General features: G+C 40.0%; 1 protein-coding gene across 1 annotated transcript in view; it reads right to left on the minus strand.

Annotated features, from left to right (window-relative positions):
• The window catches only part of LOC128645606 (caspase-10), a 212,994-nt gene that overhangs the window by 167,571 nt on the left and 25,393 nt on the right, over positions 1–20,030 (minus strand). Inside the window, exons 2-3 of the mRNA XM_053698702.1 lie at positions 19,604–19,912; positions 1,238–1,340 (exon numbers count right to left, since the gene is read on the minus strand). Coding sequence (XP_053554677.1) covers positions 1,238–1,340; positions 19,604–19,899 — 399 coding nt within the window. The 5' untranslated portion in view covers positions 19,900–19,912. The remainder of the gene's footprint in view (positions 1–1,237; positions 1,341–19,603; positions 19,913–20,030) is intronic.

Here is a 20,030-nt window from a genome sequence, read left to right on the forward strand (position 1 = left end):
AGCAAGACATTTTTTTATTCAGAACCCTGGACAGCACTTGTTTATTGATGGGTGAATTTACCCACCAATCTGCAAGAACAACCCAGGTTGTTCACCAAAAATGGGCCAGCATCTAAACTTACATTCTTGCTTTTCAAATAAAGATACCAAGAGAATGAAGAAAATTTGATAATAGGAGTAAATTAGAAAGCTGCTTAAAACTGCATGCTCTATCTTAATCACAAAATAAAAAATTGGGTTCAGTGTCCCTTTAATTTAACCAATTATGGGCTAGATATGATTAAAAGTGAAGCGCTATTTAGCGCTCCGGCTCCAGCTCAAACTTTGCAACAAGTAATGTTTTTGCGCACGTCAGGTTGCGCTGGTATTACAAGTTGAAAGTTTGCGTGCTAATCAATGGAGAGCGCAGAAGAATAAAACCTAACACCTATCGCTAACCTGACAGGGTTTATGAATATTTTTATATTCCAATGTTCTTCACTTACAGAGCAATATTTTTATTAATGTAAATACATATTTCTATATATATATCTGCATATACCTAATCATATAGCTATATAGGTATAGATATCTATTTTACATTAACATAATCACACGCACACATATATATACATACATACATACACACACATAGAAATTTGTATTTAACAATAAAAATGACATTATTTTCTATGTGAAGAACATAGGAATGTAAAATATGTGTAACGCTATTTGTGTTTTGCGCTTTCGGTCTCTTTTGCGGTGTTGTATACATGTTTCATAATTTAAAAGTGTGAACTGAACTATATTTTTTACTGTGTATTAAACCTGAATAGACTGTTGGAAAAAAAAATTAAACAAAGTTGTGCAAGATAAAAAGCACACATTCTATTAAACTTAATAAAAGCAAAAACTCCACCAGCTTAAAAAAGCGTGGGGGGGGGGTGTACAATATTTTGAGCATCAAATAAAATCAGAAAGTATGTGTGTTTATTATGTGAGCAGAGCAAAAGCACTTTGATAAAAAGCCACAAGAACAGTAAATGGTTTCTTATGAGTTTCAACACCACTGTGAAATTCTTTAATGCAAAGTACTGCTGATGTTAATGCAGATTGAAGTCAGCGTAATAACATGTGATAATCAGATTTTGTAGTAGTTTTCTAATAGATTGTAATGGCCTTGAATTTGAAAACCCTGAGAAAAACCTGCAAGACAAAAATTACAATAGACTTTATGTAATTCTTAAATGCTTCTTACCATCTTCTCCGCCAGTTTCTTTGGAATTTTATCACCTAATAGGAAGAGTATCTCCTTTAGATTTTGCACAGTAATATTTTCTGAAAGGTTAAAAAGCATCCGTCTGTAGTGACAAAAAATAAATACAAAAATAAAAAAAGATGCTATCACCTCCTGTGTTCTCTTACTTCCCTCATTCCCATAATTTAACTCAGCAATATCATATCAATATTTTCTCTCAACATATGCCCCATGTTTTATTGTTCTCTTTTTGCCAATGTCAGCATTACATCTCCCATTAAATTTCATATAATTTAAAGTTCATTTTTACAGTAAAGTCAAAATTCAACTTTCATGATTCAGATAGGGCATGCAATATTAAACAACATTCCAATTTACTTTTATCAAACTTGCTTTGTGCTCTTGTTATCCTTTAATGAAGCATAAACCTAGGTAGGCTTATAGGACATTAGAAGCATGCACTGGTCCTAAGCAGTTTATGGCAGCAAAATTTGCAACATTGTATAACACTGCAAAAAACAATGTTGCAAACACTGCTGCCAGATGCCTATAGACACGTGCACGCTCCTGAGCTCACCTAGAGCCCCTTTTGTCATTTTTTAGTTTTGACACATAGTCAGTTAGTGTGGTGACCAGAATCATGGAACACCAATGTGATTTAAAATGCAGACTCTGGCCTGGCACTTCTTAAATCTTAGCATTTTTCTGTTTGTGTTCCTGCTGGTTATTACTGCCTTATATTCCTACTTACCACTGATACCCTGTGTACCTGCTGGGCATTACTGCCTTATATTCCTATTTACCACTGCTACCCAGTGTACCTGCTGGTTATTACTGCCTTATATTCCTACTTACCACTGCTATCATGTGTACCTGCTGGTTATTACTGCCTTATATTCCTTTTTACCACTACCACCCTGTGTACCTTCTGGTTATTACTGCCTTATATTCCTACTTACCACTGCTACCCTGTGTACCTGCTGGTTATTACTGCCTTATATTCCTACTTACCACTGCTACCCTGTGTACCTGCTGGTTATTACTGCCTTATATTCCTGCTTACCACTGCTACCCTTTGTACCTGCTGGTTATTACTGGTTATTACTGCCTTATATTTCTACTTACCACTGCTATCCTGTGTACCTGCTGGTCATTACTGGACAGTGAAGGCAAAATTAAACTTTCATGATTCAGATAGAACATGCAATTGTAAACACCTTTCCAATTAACTTATATTATCACATTTGCTTTGTTCACTTGATATCATTTGTTGAAGAGTAAACCTAGGTGGGCTCAGAGGACCTTAGAATTGTCTATGTGGCAGGAGTGTTTGCAACTTTGCATACCGATTACACATCCACTGATTTATACACTGCTGCCATAGAGAAATAAAAACGTGCACACACCTGAAGTCCTCTGACCCCACCTAGGTTTACACTTCAACAAAGTTTACCAAAACAAAGAAGCAAATTTGATAATAGAAGTAAATTAGAAAGTTTTTTAAAATCGCATGCTCTATCTAAACCATGAACGTTTAATGTGGACTTTACTGTCCCTTTAACTAATCACACATATACATATTCAAACGCCTAGATTGATGAGAAGCCTCGATATAAAGGTGAGATTGTGTTCAAAATAGAACATCACTTAAGATGTTTTCCAGAATTTCGTTAGTGGGTGTTCCTGCCATTCACATATACAGTTGTATGAGGTCCAGTATACATGCTATCTCACGCATCAAACGAGAACTGTTAGCAACATGGAGAAACAATAATTAAACCCCAGCACTTTAGAAACACGCTTGAAAAATGGTATATGTAAACATTCGTATTTGTAAAATATTTGCATGTCCATTTTGTAGACTCTCTGGATAAATCTCTATCTATCTATCTACAGTATCTATCTATCTAGGAGTTGGTCATGGACGTTTTAAACATGTGGTCAGGATTTTTCACCTAACACCTGTAATGAATATATCATAATGGTTTCTTCCAGTTGACACCCAGGCCCAGAATTCATAAAGACTATATTGCCCTGCCATGGGGTTGTGTCTCATTATTTCAAACCTGATAAGGTTGTCTAGATATTATTTTTACTTTTTTTTTCCTGTCTGTTTTTGTTTTTTAGTTTGCATATGTTAAAAATGTATTTTATTATTAGCGAGCGCTGGTAATACAAAGTGGAGTGCTAATATAGCTTTCTGGCCCTTAGTGTAATATCCCTTTAAATATATATCTGGGTTTTTCAGGGAGCAGGAGATATGCAATGACAGCCTTTTAGATTTCACATTCACAATGAATGGAGAAGGCATGATGCAGGGCTCAAGCCAGGGAGTTGGATATTGGCTCCTATTATAATACAACAGAACAGCTGCAGCACTTGTAAATAGGGTTGAAGTGTTGATGTTGTAGTTTTCTACTTGATAGTAATAAAAGTCATCAAACACTAAAAGGGACATGAAACCCAATATTAAAATTTTCTCGCATGATAACCTTGATGATGATCTTGATGACCACTGCTTCTTAACCCACTTCACCACATGTTATATGGCGTATCTCAATACTCCCAGACTTTGTCGACCTGGGAGATTGACAGCCCATGCTCAAGTGTGATTGGCTGCATGCGAGCACGGAGCGGCACTGCACACAAGCCGTAGTGTGCAATATTAAATACGGGGAAGCAATGCAGGGCAGACAGGGACAAAGATGACTTTGATAAATCTAGCCCTATATGGCAGCAGTTTTGCAAGAGTATTATCCCTTTGCAAGAGTACTAGATTACGGCACTTTTTCCTGCCATGTATTGCTCCAGACACCAAATTATGTATCTCTTCAACAAAATATACCATGGGAATGAAGCAAATTTAAGAATAGAAGTAAATTGGAAACTTTTTTTTAAAATTGTATGCTAAAGTTATCAACAGCAATTAGCATCTACATAATTGTTTATCCTCCTTTGGCTCAATAATTATTTGGAATCTCTCTGTAAGCAAAGAGTAGATCTTTTAGACAGTGAAAGCGTAATGTACCCAATCTCTATTAATGTGTGGCTTTGGCCTACTATATGGTACACAACCTGTGGACGCCACTGGACGGGCATCCCTATCAGGTAACTGGTAGTCATAGAACCACAGAAACACTAACAGTGGGATTAATGAAGTCATTAATAATGTGCTCTATCTGCATTACATTATGGCAGATTAACCATTGATTTCCCTGTGAAATTTTGTCAGGCTTCGGCTTAGTGAGAGAGAGATAACTTTTTACTTTCAACTCAAAGTATGAGTGCAACCCGAAGCACGCAAAACGTTTACCTCTAGCGCAATTAGCGCTATAGCGAAAGCGCTAAATAGCGTTCCACTAGTAATATGGCCCTTAGTAAGAAATGATGAACAGTGATCTGGTGAAGGCTGAAGTGCTAAATAAATAAATGATAAATGTATTTATTTATATTTTTCAATACATTTTATAAAAGTTCTCAACAGAAAACAAACATAAGAGCAATTGAAGATGTAACCATTCAGGCAATCAAAAGATCACAAATACAAGTAAATAAGCAGGCAAGTGTAAGGTCTTATTCTGCAAAACAGTGTCATATGAGATTATCTCTACTTAGAAGAGATGCCCACTCTCAGGAACCAATATTAAAGCTGCATATTATCATATTCAACTTGATGATCTGTCCTATCACTTTATTAAGGGAAAAGGGAAAAAAGAGAAAATATAAGAAAATAAAGTATCAACCTCTCTCTGATGCCCTCCTACTCTATGGCACTCACCCAGGTCCCTCTGTCTCACAAATGATCAATTATCATTTGTGGATCTATGGAAAGCCAGGTTTTCCAGATCTCGTGGTAGAGCTCTGGTTGTCCCATACTTCAGAAAACATGCTCCTCAATATCTCTTATATACTTTGCAATATTTACTACTTCCCATCCAGGTACTCTGTTGTTTCCAGTTCTTGGTGATAGATAATTATGTTGCCATAAAAACATATAAACAGTAATATTTTCTTGAATGGGATAGTCTTGGACTCTTAAATGTAGATAACCAAATTGTGGGACAAATCAGTTTGGTAATCTTAGCAGAGAGCACATTTTAGAGATTTTGCCCATAATAGTTTAACCTCTGTTCACTTCTACAAGGTCTGCAATGTTGAGCCCACTGCTCCACAATTCCTTCATCACATAGAAGACTATGAAGGAAAAATCCTGTGCAACTTGTTTGGAACCAAATGCCACCTTACTAGCAATTTAAAGTACAACATGTAAAGTGTGATGCAATTATAAGGCAGAGATTGTAGTCACTATCACTTCTCTACATTGGTAGTGTGTTTAAAGTGGTATTATCAATTGGCTACTGGATCTCTAACTAATCTCCTAAAGTGAAAGAGGTCTAGGCCTACCCTTAAAGAAGGTCCCGTCTCAGAGTAGTACTCAGAGGTGTAGTGAATCAAAACGCAATCCACCAGGAAGGGAAACAATCTAATGATCTGTGTGATCCAGGTTTTTCCCCCATTAAAGTCACCAACCACTTGCAGACTTGTGGTCTTCCATAGCTAGGGGTGAGATTCTGGTAAACAAAATAGAAGTCCCTTGAGGCAATTATATATACTGGGGTGGGATGAGAGGCTTCCAAAGGGTGAGAGTCTGGTAAACAAAACAGAAGTCCATTAAAGCAATTATATATACTGGGGGATGGGGGCTACCACAGGGTAGTGTCTGATTTTACATCAATAGTCTAAACAATTCTTTACCAGAGTAAAATTCTATAAAATTGGCACAAGAGCTGCTGGTGCAATGATAAATGCATACAGGCTATGCTGTCGGCATTTATCGATGTGCAGCGGACATGATACGCTACATTGTTTTATGTCCGCTCGATACTACTATGATAAATCTACCCCTTACACTTTAATTCTGGTCTCAAGTCATGCTAAATGTTCTAGCGCAGTTTTAGCTTCCCTTGATCGCAAACTATAACTTTCCACTTATAATACCAGAGCTATTTAGTGGGGTTGCGATATCCATTGAAAGTATAGATTGCGCTAGTAAATTAGATTTACCATAGACTTGTAATATCAAGTTTTGTGCTAATATTAGCAGGGTCCAGCAATATTGCTTATTGTGTCCTGTGCTGTCGTTAGCTCGCCACTTGTAATTTGGCCCTATGTCTTCAGCAGGACACAATATGCGTGAAAAAGAAGAGATCAGCAAGTACAGTAGTATGAGGCTGAGCGAAAGATAACAAGAAAAAGGGTATTGTTGGGGACTGTTTTAACCCATTCACACCGTTAGGACCTTCCATGTCGTCTTAACAGCGCTGGGCTTTAACGACATTAGGATGGCATGGAAAGTCCTACCTAATATGGCGTCCTGCTGCCTCCTCCTTTCCAGCATAGGCAGTCACCATGATCCAATCCTGGCTTTAAAATCACGTGATCGCATTCAAGCAAATGTTTACATCAGAACTTTGTTCCAATGTTAAACATTTCCTCCGGACACGGAAGGGTTAATCAACCCTAAAGAATATCTCACCCATGGAACTTTTTTAATAGACAGAAATAATAGAGAATGAGGCATTGTAACTATGTGCTGCATGTGATAATCTTTAAATAAGCCTTGCAATATTTTACCATACAGACATTGTACTATTAACTGTTTTTTTAATTAAGTTTAAAAGCACTGAAGCATTATTTTAGATTTTATTTTTTTTACTGAAAGCTCATTAAAGCCTTAAAGGGATATAAAACCCTAATTTTTGTCTTTCATAATTTAGAAAGTGAATGCAATTTTAAACAACATTCCAGTTTACTATAGCTATTATTAAGTTAGCTTAATTCTCTTGGTATCCTTTGTTGAAAAGCATACCTAGGTAGGCTCAGGAGACGCATTTCACTACTGGGAGCTAGCTGCTGATTAGTGGCTGAACATATGTGCCTCTTGTCACTTGCTCACCCATATAGTTTAGCTAGCTCTCAGTAGTGCACTGCTGCTCTTTCAATAAAGTATACCAAGAGAATTAAGCAAATCTGATAATAGAAGCAAATTGGAAAGTTGTTTAAAAGTGTATGTTCTATCTGAATTATCAAAGAAAAAAAAATTGGTTTTCATGCACCTTTAAACCCATAACGACCGGACATGTCAGGCACATCCTACAAAAAAACATAAATTATGCTTACCTGATCATTTCATTTCCATCGTTATGAGGAGAGTCCACAGCTTCATTCATTACCTGTGGGAAATACAGAACCTGGCCACCAGGAGGAGGCAAAGACACCCCAGCCAAAGGCTTAAATACCTCCCCACTCCCCTCATCCCCCAGTCATTCTGCTGAGGGAACAAGGAACAGTAGGAGAAATATCAGGGTATAAATGGTGCCAGAAGAACAAACAAATAAATTTAGATCCGCCGAACGCAGAACCGTGGACTCTTCTTGTAACAATGAAAATTAAATTATCAGGTAAGCATCATTTATGTTTTCCATCTAATACGAGGAGAGTCCACGGCTTCATTCATTACTTGTGGGGGTTTTTAGGTTAGGGTTTGGGCCTGCAAAAGAGCTAACTGCTCTTTTAAGGGCAATGCCCATCCAAATGCCCTTTTCAGGGCAATGGGGAGCTTAGGTATTTTTAGATAGTATTTTATTTGGGGGGTTGGTTGTGTGGGTGGTGGGTTTTACTGTTGGGGGTGGTTGTTTGTAAAAAAAAATTACAGGTAAAAGAGCTGATTACTTTGGGGCAATGCCCCGCAAAAGGCCCTTTTAAGGGCTATTGGTAGTTTAGGCTAGGTTTTTTTTTATTTTGGGGGGGCTTTTTTATTTTAATAGGGCTATTAGAAAAGGTATAATTAGTTTAAATATCTGTAATTTGTTTATTATTTTCTGTAATTTAGTGTTTGTTTGTTTTTTTGTACTTTAGCTAATTTAATTTAGGTAATTGTATTTAATTATAGTGTAGTGTTAGGTGTTATTGTAACTTAGGTTAGGTTTTATTTTACAGGTACTTTTGTATTTATTTTAGCTAGGTAGTTATTAAATAGTTAATAACTATTTAATAACTATTCTACCTAGTTAAAATAAATACAAACTTGCCTGTAAAATAAAAATAAACCCTAAGCTAGCTACAATGTAACTATTAGTTATATTGTAGCTAGCTTATGGTTTATTTTACAGCTAAGTATTTAGTTTTAAATAGGAATTATTTAGTTAATGATAGGAATATTTATTTAGATTTATTTAAATTATATTTAAGTTAGGGGGTGTTAGGTTAGGGTTAGACTTAGGTTTAGGGGTTAATAAATTTAATATAGTGGCGGCGAAGTTGGGGAGGCAGATTAGGGGTTAATAAGTGTAGGTAGGTTGTGGCGACATAGGGGGCAGCAGATTAGGGGTTCATAAATATAATGTAGGTGGTGGCGGTGTCCGGAGCGGCAGATTAGTGGTTAATAATTATAATGTAGGTGTCGGCGATGTTGGAGGCGGCAGATTAGGGGTTAATAAGTGTAAGATTAGGGGTTTTTAGACTCGGGGGGTTCATGTTAGGGTGTTAGGTGTAAACATAAATTTTATTTCCCCATAGGAATCAATGGGGCTGCGTTACTGAGTTATACGCTGCTTTTTTGCAGGTGTTAGACTTTTTTTCAGCCGGCTCTCCCCGTCGATTCCTATGGGGAAATCGTGCACGAGCACGTTCAACCAGCTCACCACTGACTTAAGCAGCACTGATATTAAAGTGAGATTTGGAGCAAAATTTTGCTCAACGCTCACTTTGTCTTTTAACAACGGGTTTCTGAAAACTTGTAATATCAGTGTTGCATGTAAGTGAGCGGTGAGAGAAAACTGCTCTTTAGCACCACATAGCCTCTAACGCAAAACTCGTAATCTAGGCGATTGTTTGTATCAAAACTTCCATTTAATTCGTAAAAATAACCCATTCTTTTGTAACGCTCACGGTATTTGATAATGTAGCTACATTTCTTTCAATAACTTGAGTAATAGATTGAATTGTTTACCTACTGGAGCTTCAGGGTTTATACGACCATATCAATGTGAATGAAAGAACCAACACGCCAGCATACTTAACTGGCAGAGCATACCAACACGGTACAAGCATATGGGAAACACTTGATTATTCCGATATTATCCTATTTACTGTTGTCATTTATTTAGAGGAATAGCAATGAGATACTCAATGCTTCAGTCTATAAACCGATTGAATAGCAACCTCTTGTGACATTTATCTAAGTAAGCATATAATAACCCCTTTTTACGCAATTATACTGCTCTTGAGTCAATTGCACAACACAGCAGCTAAACAATTTCACAATAGTAACATTGGCCACGTAACCATTGTTTGGCTCTTGAGTGTGATTTTAACTTTGTACTTTCCTATCTTAATGTGTGTTTAATATCAACAATAAAAGTTATGTTTTAAACCTTTAAACTGAAACTGTTCATCCAATAAATCCAGATTACTCCTCATGTTGTTTGCTATATGTCAAGAAAATGTTTTTGTAAGCCGACAATACATTAACCCCTTGAGTGCTATATATAGCGCTGCGGAATCTGTTGGCGCTCTACAAATAACCAATAATAATAATAATAATAATATGTAGTGTGGTTTCAAGGGTAGGCTTCTCTGCCTCTCTTGTCTGTGGATACCAAGGTAATGTTGTCTGACTGGAATCTGATGAACTTTGACGAACCCAGGAGGGGCCAAGCCTCCAGAGCGTTGAAGATCCCCCGAAGTTCCAGAATATTGATCGGGAGAAGAGACTCCTCCTGATTCCACCTGCCCTGTGCCTTCCTGGCAATCCAAACCGCTCCCCAACCTGAGAGACTTGCCCAAGAAAGTCTGAGGAAGGATGTCCTCTGAGGCAGCTGTTCTGGACGGAGCCACCAAGAGAGAGACTCCCTCAACCCATTGTCCAGAGAAATCAGTTGGGACTGGTACGAATGATCGCCGTTCCACTGCCTTAGCATGCACAGCTGAAGAGGCCGGAGATGGAATCTGGCGTAAGGAATGACATCTATAGTGGATACCATAAGCCGAATCAACTCCATGCACCTGGCCACTGACGGCCTTGAGGAGGATTGAAGGGCAAGACAGCTGGAGACAATCTTGCAACGTCTCTTGTCTGTGAGGAATATCTTCATGGCAATGGAATCTATTATCGTGCCCAGAAACTCCACTCTGGTACTGGGAACCAGAGAACTCTTCCCTGAGTTCACCTTCCAACCATGAGATTGCAGAAGAAGGAGAAGAACTCTCGAATGATCCTCTGCCAACTGGTAGGACGGAGCCTGAACCAGAATGTCATCCAGATAAGGAGACACTGCAATCCCTCTGGATCTCGCTACCGTGAGCAGAGCTCCCAGAACCTTTGTGAAGATTCTTGGAGCCGTAGCCAACCCAAAGGGAAGAGCTACAAACTAGAAGTGCTGATCCAGAAAGGCGAACCTTAAGAACCTGAAGTGATCCTTGTGGATTGGAACATGAACGTAAGCATCCTTCAAGTCTATTGTGGTCATAAACTGGCCCTCTTGAACTAGGGGCAGTATTGACCTTATCGTTTCCATTTTGAATGATGGAACAGACAGAAACTTGTTTAAACACTTTAGGTCTAGAATTGGACGAAATATGCCCTCTTTCTTTGGTACCACGAAAAGGTTTGAATAGTACCCTAGACCGCTTTCTTCAAGAGGTACCGGTACAATTACTCCTAGGGAGGAGAGATCCTTCATGCACTCTAAAAAAGCATTCCTTTTTTCTGGATTTGATGAGAGATTTTGACAAGAGGAATGTGCCCCTGGGAGGATGGGTCTTGAAACCCTGGGCAATAACTTCCAGAACCCAAGGATCCTGAACATCTCTCAACCAAGCCTCCACGAAAAGAGAGAGTCTGCCCCCTACTTGATCCAGAGATGGATCGGGGGCCGCCCCCTTATGCTGACTTTGTCTTGGCAGGCTTCTTGCTCTGTTTTGATTTATTCCAAGACTGAGATGGTTTCCAAGATCTCTTGGACTGCTCGGGCTTCGCGGCAGTTTGCTGTCGTTAGGACTTGTCTGAACGAAAGGGAAGAAAATTAGGACCCTTAGGTTTTTATCCTGCAGAAGAAAGGCACCCAGTGTGCTGAAACATTTTTCTTAACAGGGTCTCTAATTTCTTATCCATCGGTTCCTTAAACGATGAACTATCCTCAAGTGGGATAGTGGTGCGTTTAGCGAGCGTGGAGATAGCTCCATGCACATTAGCAACAGATCCCCATAAATCTAGCTGAGCATCTGGAACCGGGAACAATTTTTTAAAGAAGAAGGGGAGAAAGACGATCCCAGTCCCTCCCATTCATTCTTGATAATATCCGTCTTCTTTCCGGGAACCGGGAAAGTCTGGGGCAATACCCTGTCATCATAAAACTTTATCCAGCTTACGAATAGAAGGTTCCTCCAGTAGTTTTGGTTCTGGAACCTCTAGAGTCGCTAACTCCTCCTTTAAGAAAAAGCATAAGTTCTCCATCCTAAACCTAAAGTCTGGTTCCTCCACAGCCGGAGGCCTAGAGGCTGCAGATTCCGACCCAGAGAGAGAGGCCTCCGAAGTGTCGTAATCCTCAGCATAAGCGGATAATCTAGTCTCAGATACATCCAACGGAGTAGATGACCCCTGGGAAGGATAGCAATGTTTAACCTTTCGCTTGCACTTGGTCGGGCGAGGTAAAGCACTAAAGACCGCTGATACTGCAGTTTGCATCTGCTCAGCAAAATCAGACGGCAATGTGGCCCCTCCCACAGGAGGATTAGAGGTGCACTGGGAAACTGCATGTGTAATCAGAGATGAATGTAGGGAACGCACTTCACGGGACGGAGACCCCTCAGAGGTGGACGGCTCAGTGGTACTAAACATTTTATTTCTTTTAGATATCACTATTTTGTCAAGCCATGTGGAACACAGTTGAGCAGGCGGAGATACCGAAACCTCCTCACAATAAACACAGGCAACAGATTCCTCCATAGCTTGCTATCTAAAAAGGACTACAGAAAAGACTAAATGGCACCTTTATATGTCCAATGGCCGGGGCTCTCACTACCTCCTATGACCCAGGCCCACAGAGAAACCTTGTAAAAGAATAGAAAAAGGACATACCCGGTCCCATGGTACCATGCAGGACCTCACCAGCAGCCAGGAAAAAAGCATGCCAACTAAATGGGCTGCACAGTAATCAAGGAAGGAAAAATTTAACTGTTTCACATTGCCAGAGCCACATCTCAAACATGTTGCAGCAAAAACACAATAAAACACATTATGTATACATCCACCCCTGTTCAATAATCACCTTCCGGAGATATAAACCCTTGATTCTATACAGAAAAACTGTGACCCTGTCTTCTTGTGTTATCATTATAGATATAAAAATGAAACAATCTTACCAGAATCAACGCCGTGGAACAGGAACATGGCCTCTCAAGTTTGACAGTGTGCGGCAGTGAACTAGTCAACATTGATTGCTTAAGGAGCTGTTAATATGGTATGGTACGGGATGGTTTCGCGGAAAGACTCTCCGGATCCTAACTTTCATCCATGCTCTCACGGAGAGGCTGACAGGGCTACTTAAAACTTCAGTCCCATTCTGAAGAGTACAACCCTCCTAAAGAGACTACTCCGAAATCTTCCGACACTTCTCTGCCATCCTTCTGTGACGAAAGGAAAAGAATGACTGGGGGATGAGGGGAGTGGGAGAGGTATTTAAGCCTTTAGCTGGGGTGTCTTTGCCTCCTCCTGGTGGCCAGGTTCTGCATTTCCCACAAGTAATGAATGAAGCCATGGACTCTCCTCGTATTAGATGGAAAATACCCTTAAGGACAAAGGATGTGCCTGACACGACCTCTGGGGTTTTAAGCGGTGGAAGCGATTGTGATCGCTTCCAAATGCTTTCAAGGTATTGCAGTGATGCCTCGATATTGAGGCATCACTACGATACCTTTTTTACCCACCAATGCAGAGAGGGCCACTCTGTGGCCCTATCTGCATCGGCCAGCGATGGTGCTGAACATTGGTGGGTGGGAGCCATTGTAGGGAGGCGGGTGGGCAGTCCATCGCTGGGGGAAATCGGTCAGAGGGGGCAGGATCGTGCGCAGGGGCACCGGGAGCACGCATGGGGGCGGGAGTGGGTGGGACAGCTACACTATGGAACATTTAAAATTGTAATTGATGGAGGAAGGTAAATTGGATCCAAGGTAACTGGGAGGGGGTGGGGGGTAGGTTAGGGAGGGGGGGCAGCTACACTACAGAAACATTTGGTTTTCTAAAAAAAAAAAAAACTAATTATATAGCAAACTGGGTACTAGCAGACAGCTGCCAGTACCCAAGATAGGTGCAAATAGGTAGGGGGGATCCATCACTGCTGAATATATATTTTTAAAAAAAGCCTTTTATTTTAGTACTGGCAGACTTTCTGCTAGTATTTAAGATGGCGGGTACTATTGTGGGGTGGGGGAGGAGGAGAGCTGTTTGAGAGGGATCAGGGGGTGGGATGTGTCAGGTGGGAGGCCGATCTCTACACTAAAGCTAAAATTAACCCTACAATCTACCAAATTAACCCCTTCACTGCTGGGCATAATACACGTGTGGTGCGCAGCATTTAGCGGACTTCTAATTATCAAAAATCAATGCCAAAGCCATATATGTCTGCTATTTCTGAACAAAGGGGATCCCAGAGAAGCATTTATAACCATTTGTGCCATAATTGCAAAAGCTGTTTAAAATAATTCCAGTGAGAAACCTAAAGTTTGTGAAAAAGTGAACGATTTTTTTTTATTTGATCGCATTTAGCGGTGAAATGGTGGTATGAAATATACCAAAATGGGCCTAGATCAATACTTATATATATATATATATATATATAGTGCAGAGTAGGTTAGCTGGGTTCCCATGAGGCAGACATGTTTCGTGCCTGTATGCACTTGTTCACTGCTCATGGGAATCCCAGTGTATCCCAGCTTAAATACATACATACATACATGTCAAGGGCTATTCAGGGATTCCTGACAGATATCAGTGATCCAATGTGACTATTGCTAATTTTGAAGAAAAAAAATGGCTTGGAAATAGCAAAAAAGTGCTACTTGTATTTATTGCCCAATAACTTGCAAAAAAAAAGCAAAGAACATGTAAACATTGTATATTTCTAAACTCAGGACAAAATTTAGAAACTATTTAGCTTCAGTGTTTTTTGGTGGTTGTAGATGTGTAACAGATTTTGGGGGTCAAAGTTAGATAAAGTGTGTATGTTTCCATTTTTTCCCCTCATATTTTATCATTTATTTTATAGTACATTATATGATATGATGAAAATAATGGTATTTTTAGAAAGTCAATTTAATGGCGAGAAAAATTGTATATAATATGTGTGGGTACAGTAAATGAGTAAGAGGAAAATTACATCTAAATACAAACACCACAGAAATGTAAAAATAGCCCTGGTCTCAAACGGTAAACAAATGGAAAAGTGGTCTGGTCATGAAGGGGTTAAAAGGACATTGCAACTCAAAATCAGACATATGGGGAAAAGCAGTTTCATATATTAAAATAGATTTTGCATTTAAAAAGAGCTAAGTATAATGTATTTAAAACCAGCAAGAAATATGGTTGTGCACAAAATATACTGCTGTATTAATACTCATTGGTTGACAGGGAAAATTCCAGAACTTCTAATAAAGAAGGGGGAGAAAGACACCTTAGGCTTCATAAGAACAAGTTAGTTGGATCTGAAAATGGGATATACATTTTTTTGAAAACAAAGCAAAAAAGTACAATATATTTGAAAAACATAAATTATGCTTACCTGATAATTTCAATTCCATCTGTATGAGAAGAGTCCACAGCTGCATTCCTTACGTGTGGAAAATACTGAACCTGGCTACCAGGAAGAGGCACCCCAGCCAAAGGCTTAAATACCTCCCACACTTCCTCATAACCCCAGTCATTCTGCTGAGGGAACAAGGAACAGTAGGAGAAATATCAGGGTGAAAAAGGTGCCAGAAGAAAAAAAAATTAAATTTAGGGCTGCCCATCATAGAACACGGGCGGGAGCTGTGGACTCTTCCCATACAGATGGAAATGAAATTATCAGTTAAGCATAATTTATGTTTTCCATCTTAATATAGGAAGAGTCAACAGCTGCATTCCTTACTTTTGGGAAACATTTACCCAAGCTCTAGAGTACACGGAATGCTAACGGGAGGGAAAAGAGAGGTGGACCCTAATCTGAGGGCACCACAGCCTGCAAAACCTTTCTCCCGATGGCTGCTTCAGCAGAAACAAAAACATCAAACTTAAAATCTTGGAAAAAGTATGTAAGGAGAACCAGGTAGCCGCCTTACAAATCTGTTCCACAGAGGCCTCATTTTTGAAGGCCCAAGAGGAAAACACTGCTCTAGTAGAATGAGTCGTAAACTCTCAGAGGAGGCTAATGTCCCGCCGTTTCTATGCTAAACGGATGACACTCCTCAGCCAAAAAGATAAGGAAGTCGAAGAGGCCCTCTGACCCCTACGCTTCCTGGAAAAGAGAACAAACAGAAAAAGAGGTTTGTCTAAACCTCATCCAGAAATACGTTGTAAATGTTCCTTCAACGAAGAAGGATTAGGACATAAGAAAGGAACCACAATCTCTTGATTGATGTTGAGAATTGACACAACTTTAGGAAGGAAACCTAAACTGTCCATCAGGGGACTTGCAGAAAAGCCCTTCTCCAGTTCATCCTGGAGAACGGAATAAGTAGGTCCTCCACACCTTATGATAGATGCGACGAGCAACCAGCTTACGAGCTTGAATAAAACCCTTTCTTGGCTGGGACTAAGCGTTTAATATCCATGCAGTCAGCCTCAGAGAATCTAGACATTGATGAACAAAGAGACCTTGGTCAACAGATCTCACTGCGATAGGCACCGGGACAATAACTCCTAGAGGACAGATTGCGTACACACCCCAGAAAGGCTTCCCTTCTTCCTGGTCAAGAAGACAGGAGGAATCTGCCCTTGGGTGGCTGAGACTTAAAACCTATCTTGTAACCCTGAGCTATGACCTCCAGGACCCATGGATCCTGCACGTCCCTGAACCAAGCAACTGAAAAGAGCAACAGACTGCCCCCTACACGATCCAGAAGAGGACTGGGGACCGTCCATTCATGCCGACTTAGACTCGGCAGGCTTCTTGCTCTGCTTGGAATTATTCCAGGACTGAGCCGGCTTCCAAGAGCTCTTGGTTTGCTCTGGCTTAGCGGAGGACTGCTGACATGGGCTTTATCAGAATGAAAAGAACAAAAATCGTCCCTTAGATTAGTTCATATACTCTTGCGATAGGAGGGCACCCTTGCCCCTTGTGACTGTGGAGATAATTGAGTCCAGGCCTGGACCAGACAAAATCATTCCATTAAAGGGAGGGAAGAAGTCTTGACTTAGAAGTCATATCCGCAGACCATGACTTCAGCCAGAGCCCGATAGGCCTGAACAGACAAAGCTGAAACCATAGCATTCAAGCAAATTAACTGCCTAAAAGCAGCACAGATAAAAGAATTAACAACCCTCAAGGCCATAAATCTCTTCTGAGTAACGTCAAGGGGATCCTTCACCCCGATCAATCCTATAAGGAGTCACACCAGTCGGTAGTTTCTCCATTAACCGTGAAAACAGTCGCTAGTTGAAACAAATATCCCGTATGTTGAAACATCTTTCTTAGCAGAGTTTCCATCTTTTATCCATGGGCTCTTCAAACGAAGAACTATCCTCAAGCAGGATAGTAGTACTTTTAGCAAAGGTGAAGATAATGCCATCCCATTTAGGGACGGAACCTCACAACTCCACTGAGAGTCCAGGACCGGGGACAATTTGTTAAAGGGAGAAGAGGGGGAAAAGGAATGCAATCCTGTCCCATTCAATCTTAATAATGTTCGCCATTTAACAGGAGCAGCGAAGGATAAGGTACCACCCTGTCCTCAAACTCTATCTAATTTAGGAATTAAAGATTCATCAGGCAATTTGGCCTCTGGAACCTCTGAATTCGCCAAAAATTTCCTTTAGAAGAAAGCGCAAATTCCTAAACTAAAGTCTGGTTCCTCCGCAGCCGGAGGTTTAGAGGCAGCAGACTCCGACCCAGAATGTTCATACTCTGAAGTCTCAGAAAGAACTTCCTCCTCGGATAACCCTCAGTTAAATCCAATAAATTATCGGATGTACTCTGGGAAGGAGTGCAATATGTAACCTTTCGCTTGTGCTTAGTTAAGCGAGGTAAAGCATTAAATCCTGCAGACACCGCCGCCTGAACTGTGCAGTAACGTCTGGTGAAAAAAGGCCCCCTTCAGATGGAGGATCAGCAATGCTACGGGAAAACTGCATGTGTAGAGATATAAGAATATAGGGTACGCACCTTACTGGACGACAACTCCTCAGAGAAGGACGGCTCTGTGGTATCAAACATGTTTGATATAATCACATCAAGGAATATGGAACATAATTGAGAGGGCAGAACTAAGGCCTCCTCACCATATAAACAGGAACTACTCATTAGGAATAGAGGGAGTGCCCTCTAAAGTAACAGAAACCTCCATCGCTAGTGCAATAACCGGAGAACTAGAGAAACAAAACATCTTTATTTTATTTTAAAAAAACAGCACCCTTATACCCCAATGGCTGGGGCACTCACCACCTCGTATGACCCAGACAGTACAGAGATTTTTAACTCCTCTCTGATAGGCGCCCGGTCAGGAAATAAGGGAATGAATCACATGGTGCACAATGCAGGACCGTCCCTGCTATGAGAAAGCGTGCCAAGCTTGTAAGCTGCATGGCTTTCAAAGTGAAAGTGAAAACTGTATATTCCATAACAGCCTATGAGCCCATAACATCTCACACATAAAGCAGCATAAAATCAAATAAACATATAAGATTATTCCCCCCTGTTCAATAATCCCCCTAAGGAGATATTAACCCTTGATTCTATACAGATAAAAGGAGTCACACTGTCTTCTTGCGTTATCATACATGTATAAAATATAAGACGATCTTACCAGAATCTACGCCGTGGAACAGGAACACAGCCTCTCAAGTGTGACAGATAGTAGCATCGCTTCTGACATGGACTTGAGTGAAGAAAGCAGGCAGCGAAACCCGTCAACGCTGATTGCTTATGGAGCTGTTAATATGAGTCGGGATGGTTTCACAGAAAGACTCTCCCTGCATCTCCGGACTCTAACTTTCATCCATGCTCTCACTGAGAGGCTGACAGGACTACTTAAAATTCCAGTCCCATCTTGAAGAGTACTACCCTCCTAAGAGACTGCTCTGAAACCTTCTAACACTTCTCTGCCAACCTCCTGTGATGAAAAGCAAAGAATGACTGAGGTTATAAGGAAGTGGGGGAGGTATTTAAAGTGAAGGTCAATTTTGATGAATTAGTGCCTGGTTTTTAATAATCCTATTAAAAACATGGGCACTTTTATTCATCAAAATTAACATTTCATACGTTTTCTTCAGAAACTTACCTTTTAATCCTGGCAGCCGCTCCAGCACTTCCTCCGCCCGTCGCAAGCCATCTTTGCGGGTCTAAAATGACAAATCCAGCTTCCTCCAATCATGGTGTTGCATTAGGCCAAGATTCCCCTGGGGGGAAGCCGTGATTGGAGGAAGCCGGGTTCGTCATTTCTGACGTCTGCAGAGACTTCCGATAGCCGGGGGAATCGCTGGAGCGCCTGCTGAGGACCCTGTTCTATTTTTCTACATGTTTAAGGATTGGGCAGTATCCTTAGGTCACTCGAGCACTATTATTGGAGAGTGTGCTGTTCCTACTGTTTACATTATCTGCATGGATTAAAAGGTACGTTTTTGAAGAAAAGAAGTGAAATGTCAATTTTGATGAATTAAAGTGCCCTTGTTTTTAATAGGATTATTAAAAACCGGGTACTAATTCTTCAAAATTGACCTTCACTTTAAGCCTTTGGCTGGGGTGTCTTTGCCTCCTCCTGGTGGCCAGGTTCAGTATTTCCCACAAGTAAGGAATGCAGCTGTGGACTCTTCCTATATTAAGATGGAAATATCCTATTTTAGATTAAACTAAATCTGAACACAATATCCTTTTAAGGAAAATATTTTAAAAAAAAACTAGGCAAACTAATGTAAACCTATTAATTTTTCTGGGATTTTACAAGTTTAAATTCTAATATATCCAACTGCATTTCCTATGTTTACATTGTGTAATGAAACAATATTAATGTGGAAGTATTGTACTTTTGCATCGGGGCTTACAAGGTTTGTGAGCCATTAAAACGTTTATAGCAGGTTCTCTCTGCAATATGTAAACAAATACATTGCGCACTCACCTATATAGTGATACTTTCCCTCGTATCCTGAGTTCTTCCTCTACCTTAGTTCTGTTGGTGTTAAGATATTTAAGGAGTAAATGTTGTCTTAAAATGAACAGAAGCTCTGCCAGGAGGAAATCATCATTTTCATGTATTAAATCGGTGTCTATAAGTAGCTTGAAAAGATCCTGCCCTGAGTTCACCGCCATTAATTTCTTGGCAGATAATAAATCACGACAGAGGAACTTCAGTCCTTCAACTTCTTCAGGACCCAGTTCTTGATCAATTTTGAAAAGTTTTTCTATGAAATTCATTGTGAATATTCACCTGAGGACAAAAAATATTTATATTACAACTGAAAATATAACAAAATGGAAAAGTTTAAAAATAATAAATGAAAAGGTTACTAAATATAAATAAATGAAGGCCCCAAGGTTCATCCATA

Source organism: Bombina bombina, chromosome 1, assembly GCF_027579735.1.
Source record: "Bombina bombina isolate aBomBom1 chromosome 1, aBomBom1.pri, whole genome shotgun sequence".
Taxonomy (NCBI): Eukaryota; Metazoa; Chordata; class Amphibia; order Anura; family Bombinatoridae; genus Bombina; species Bombina bombina.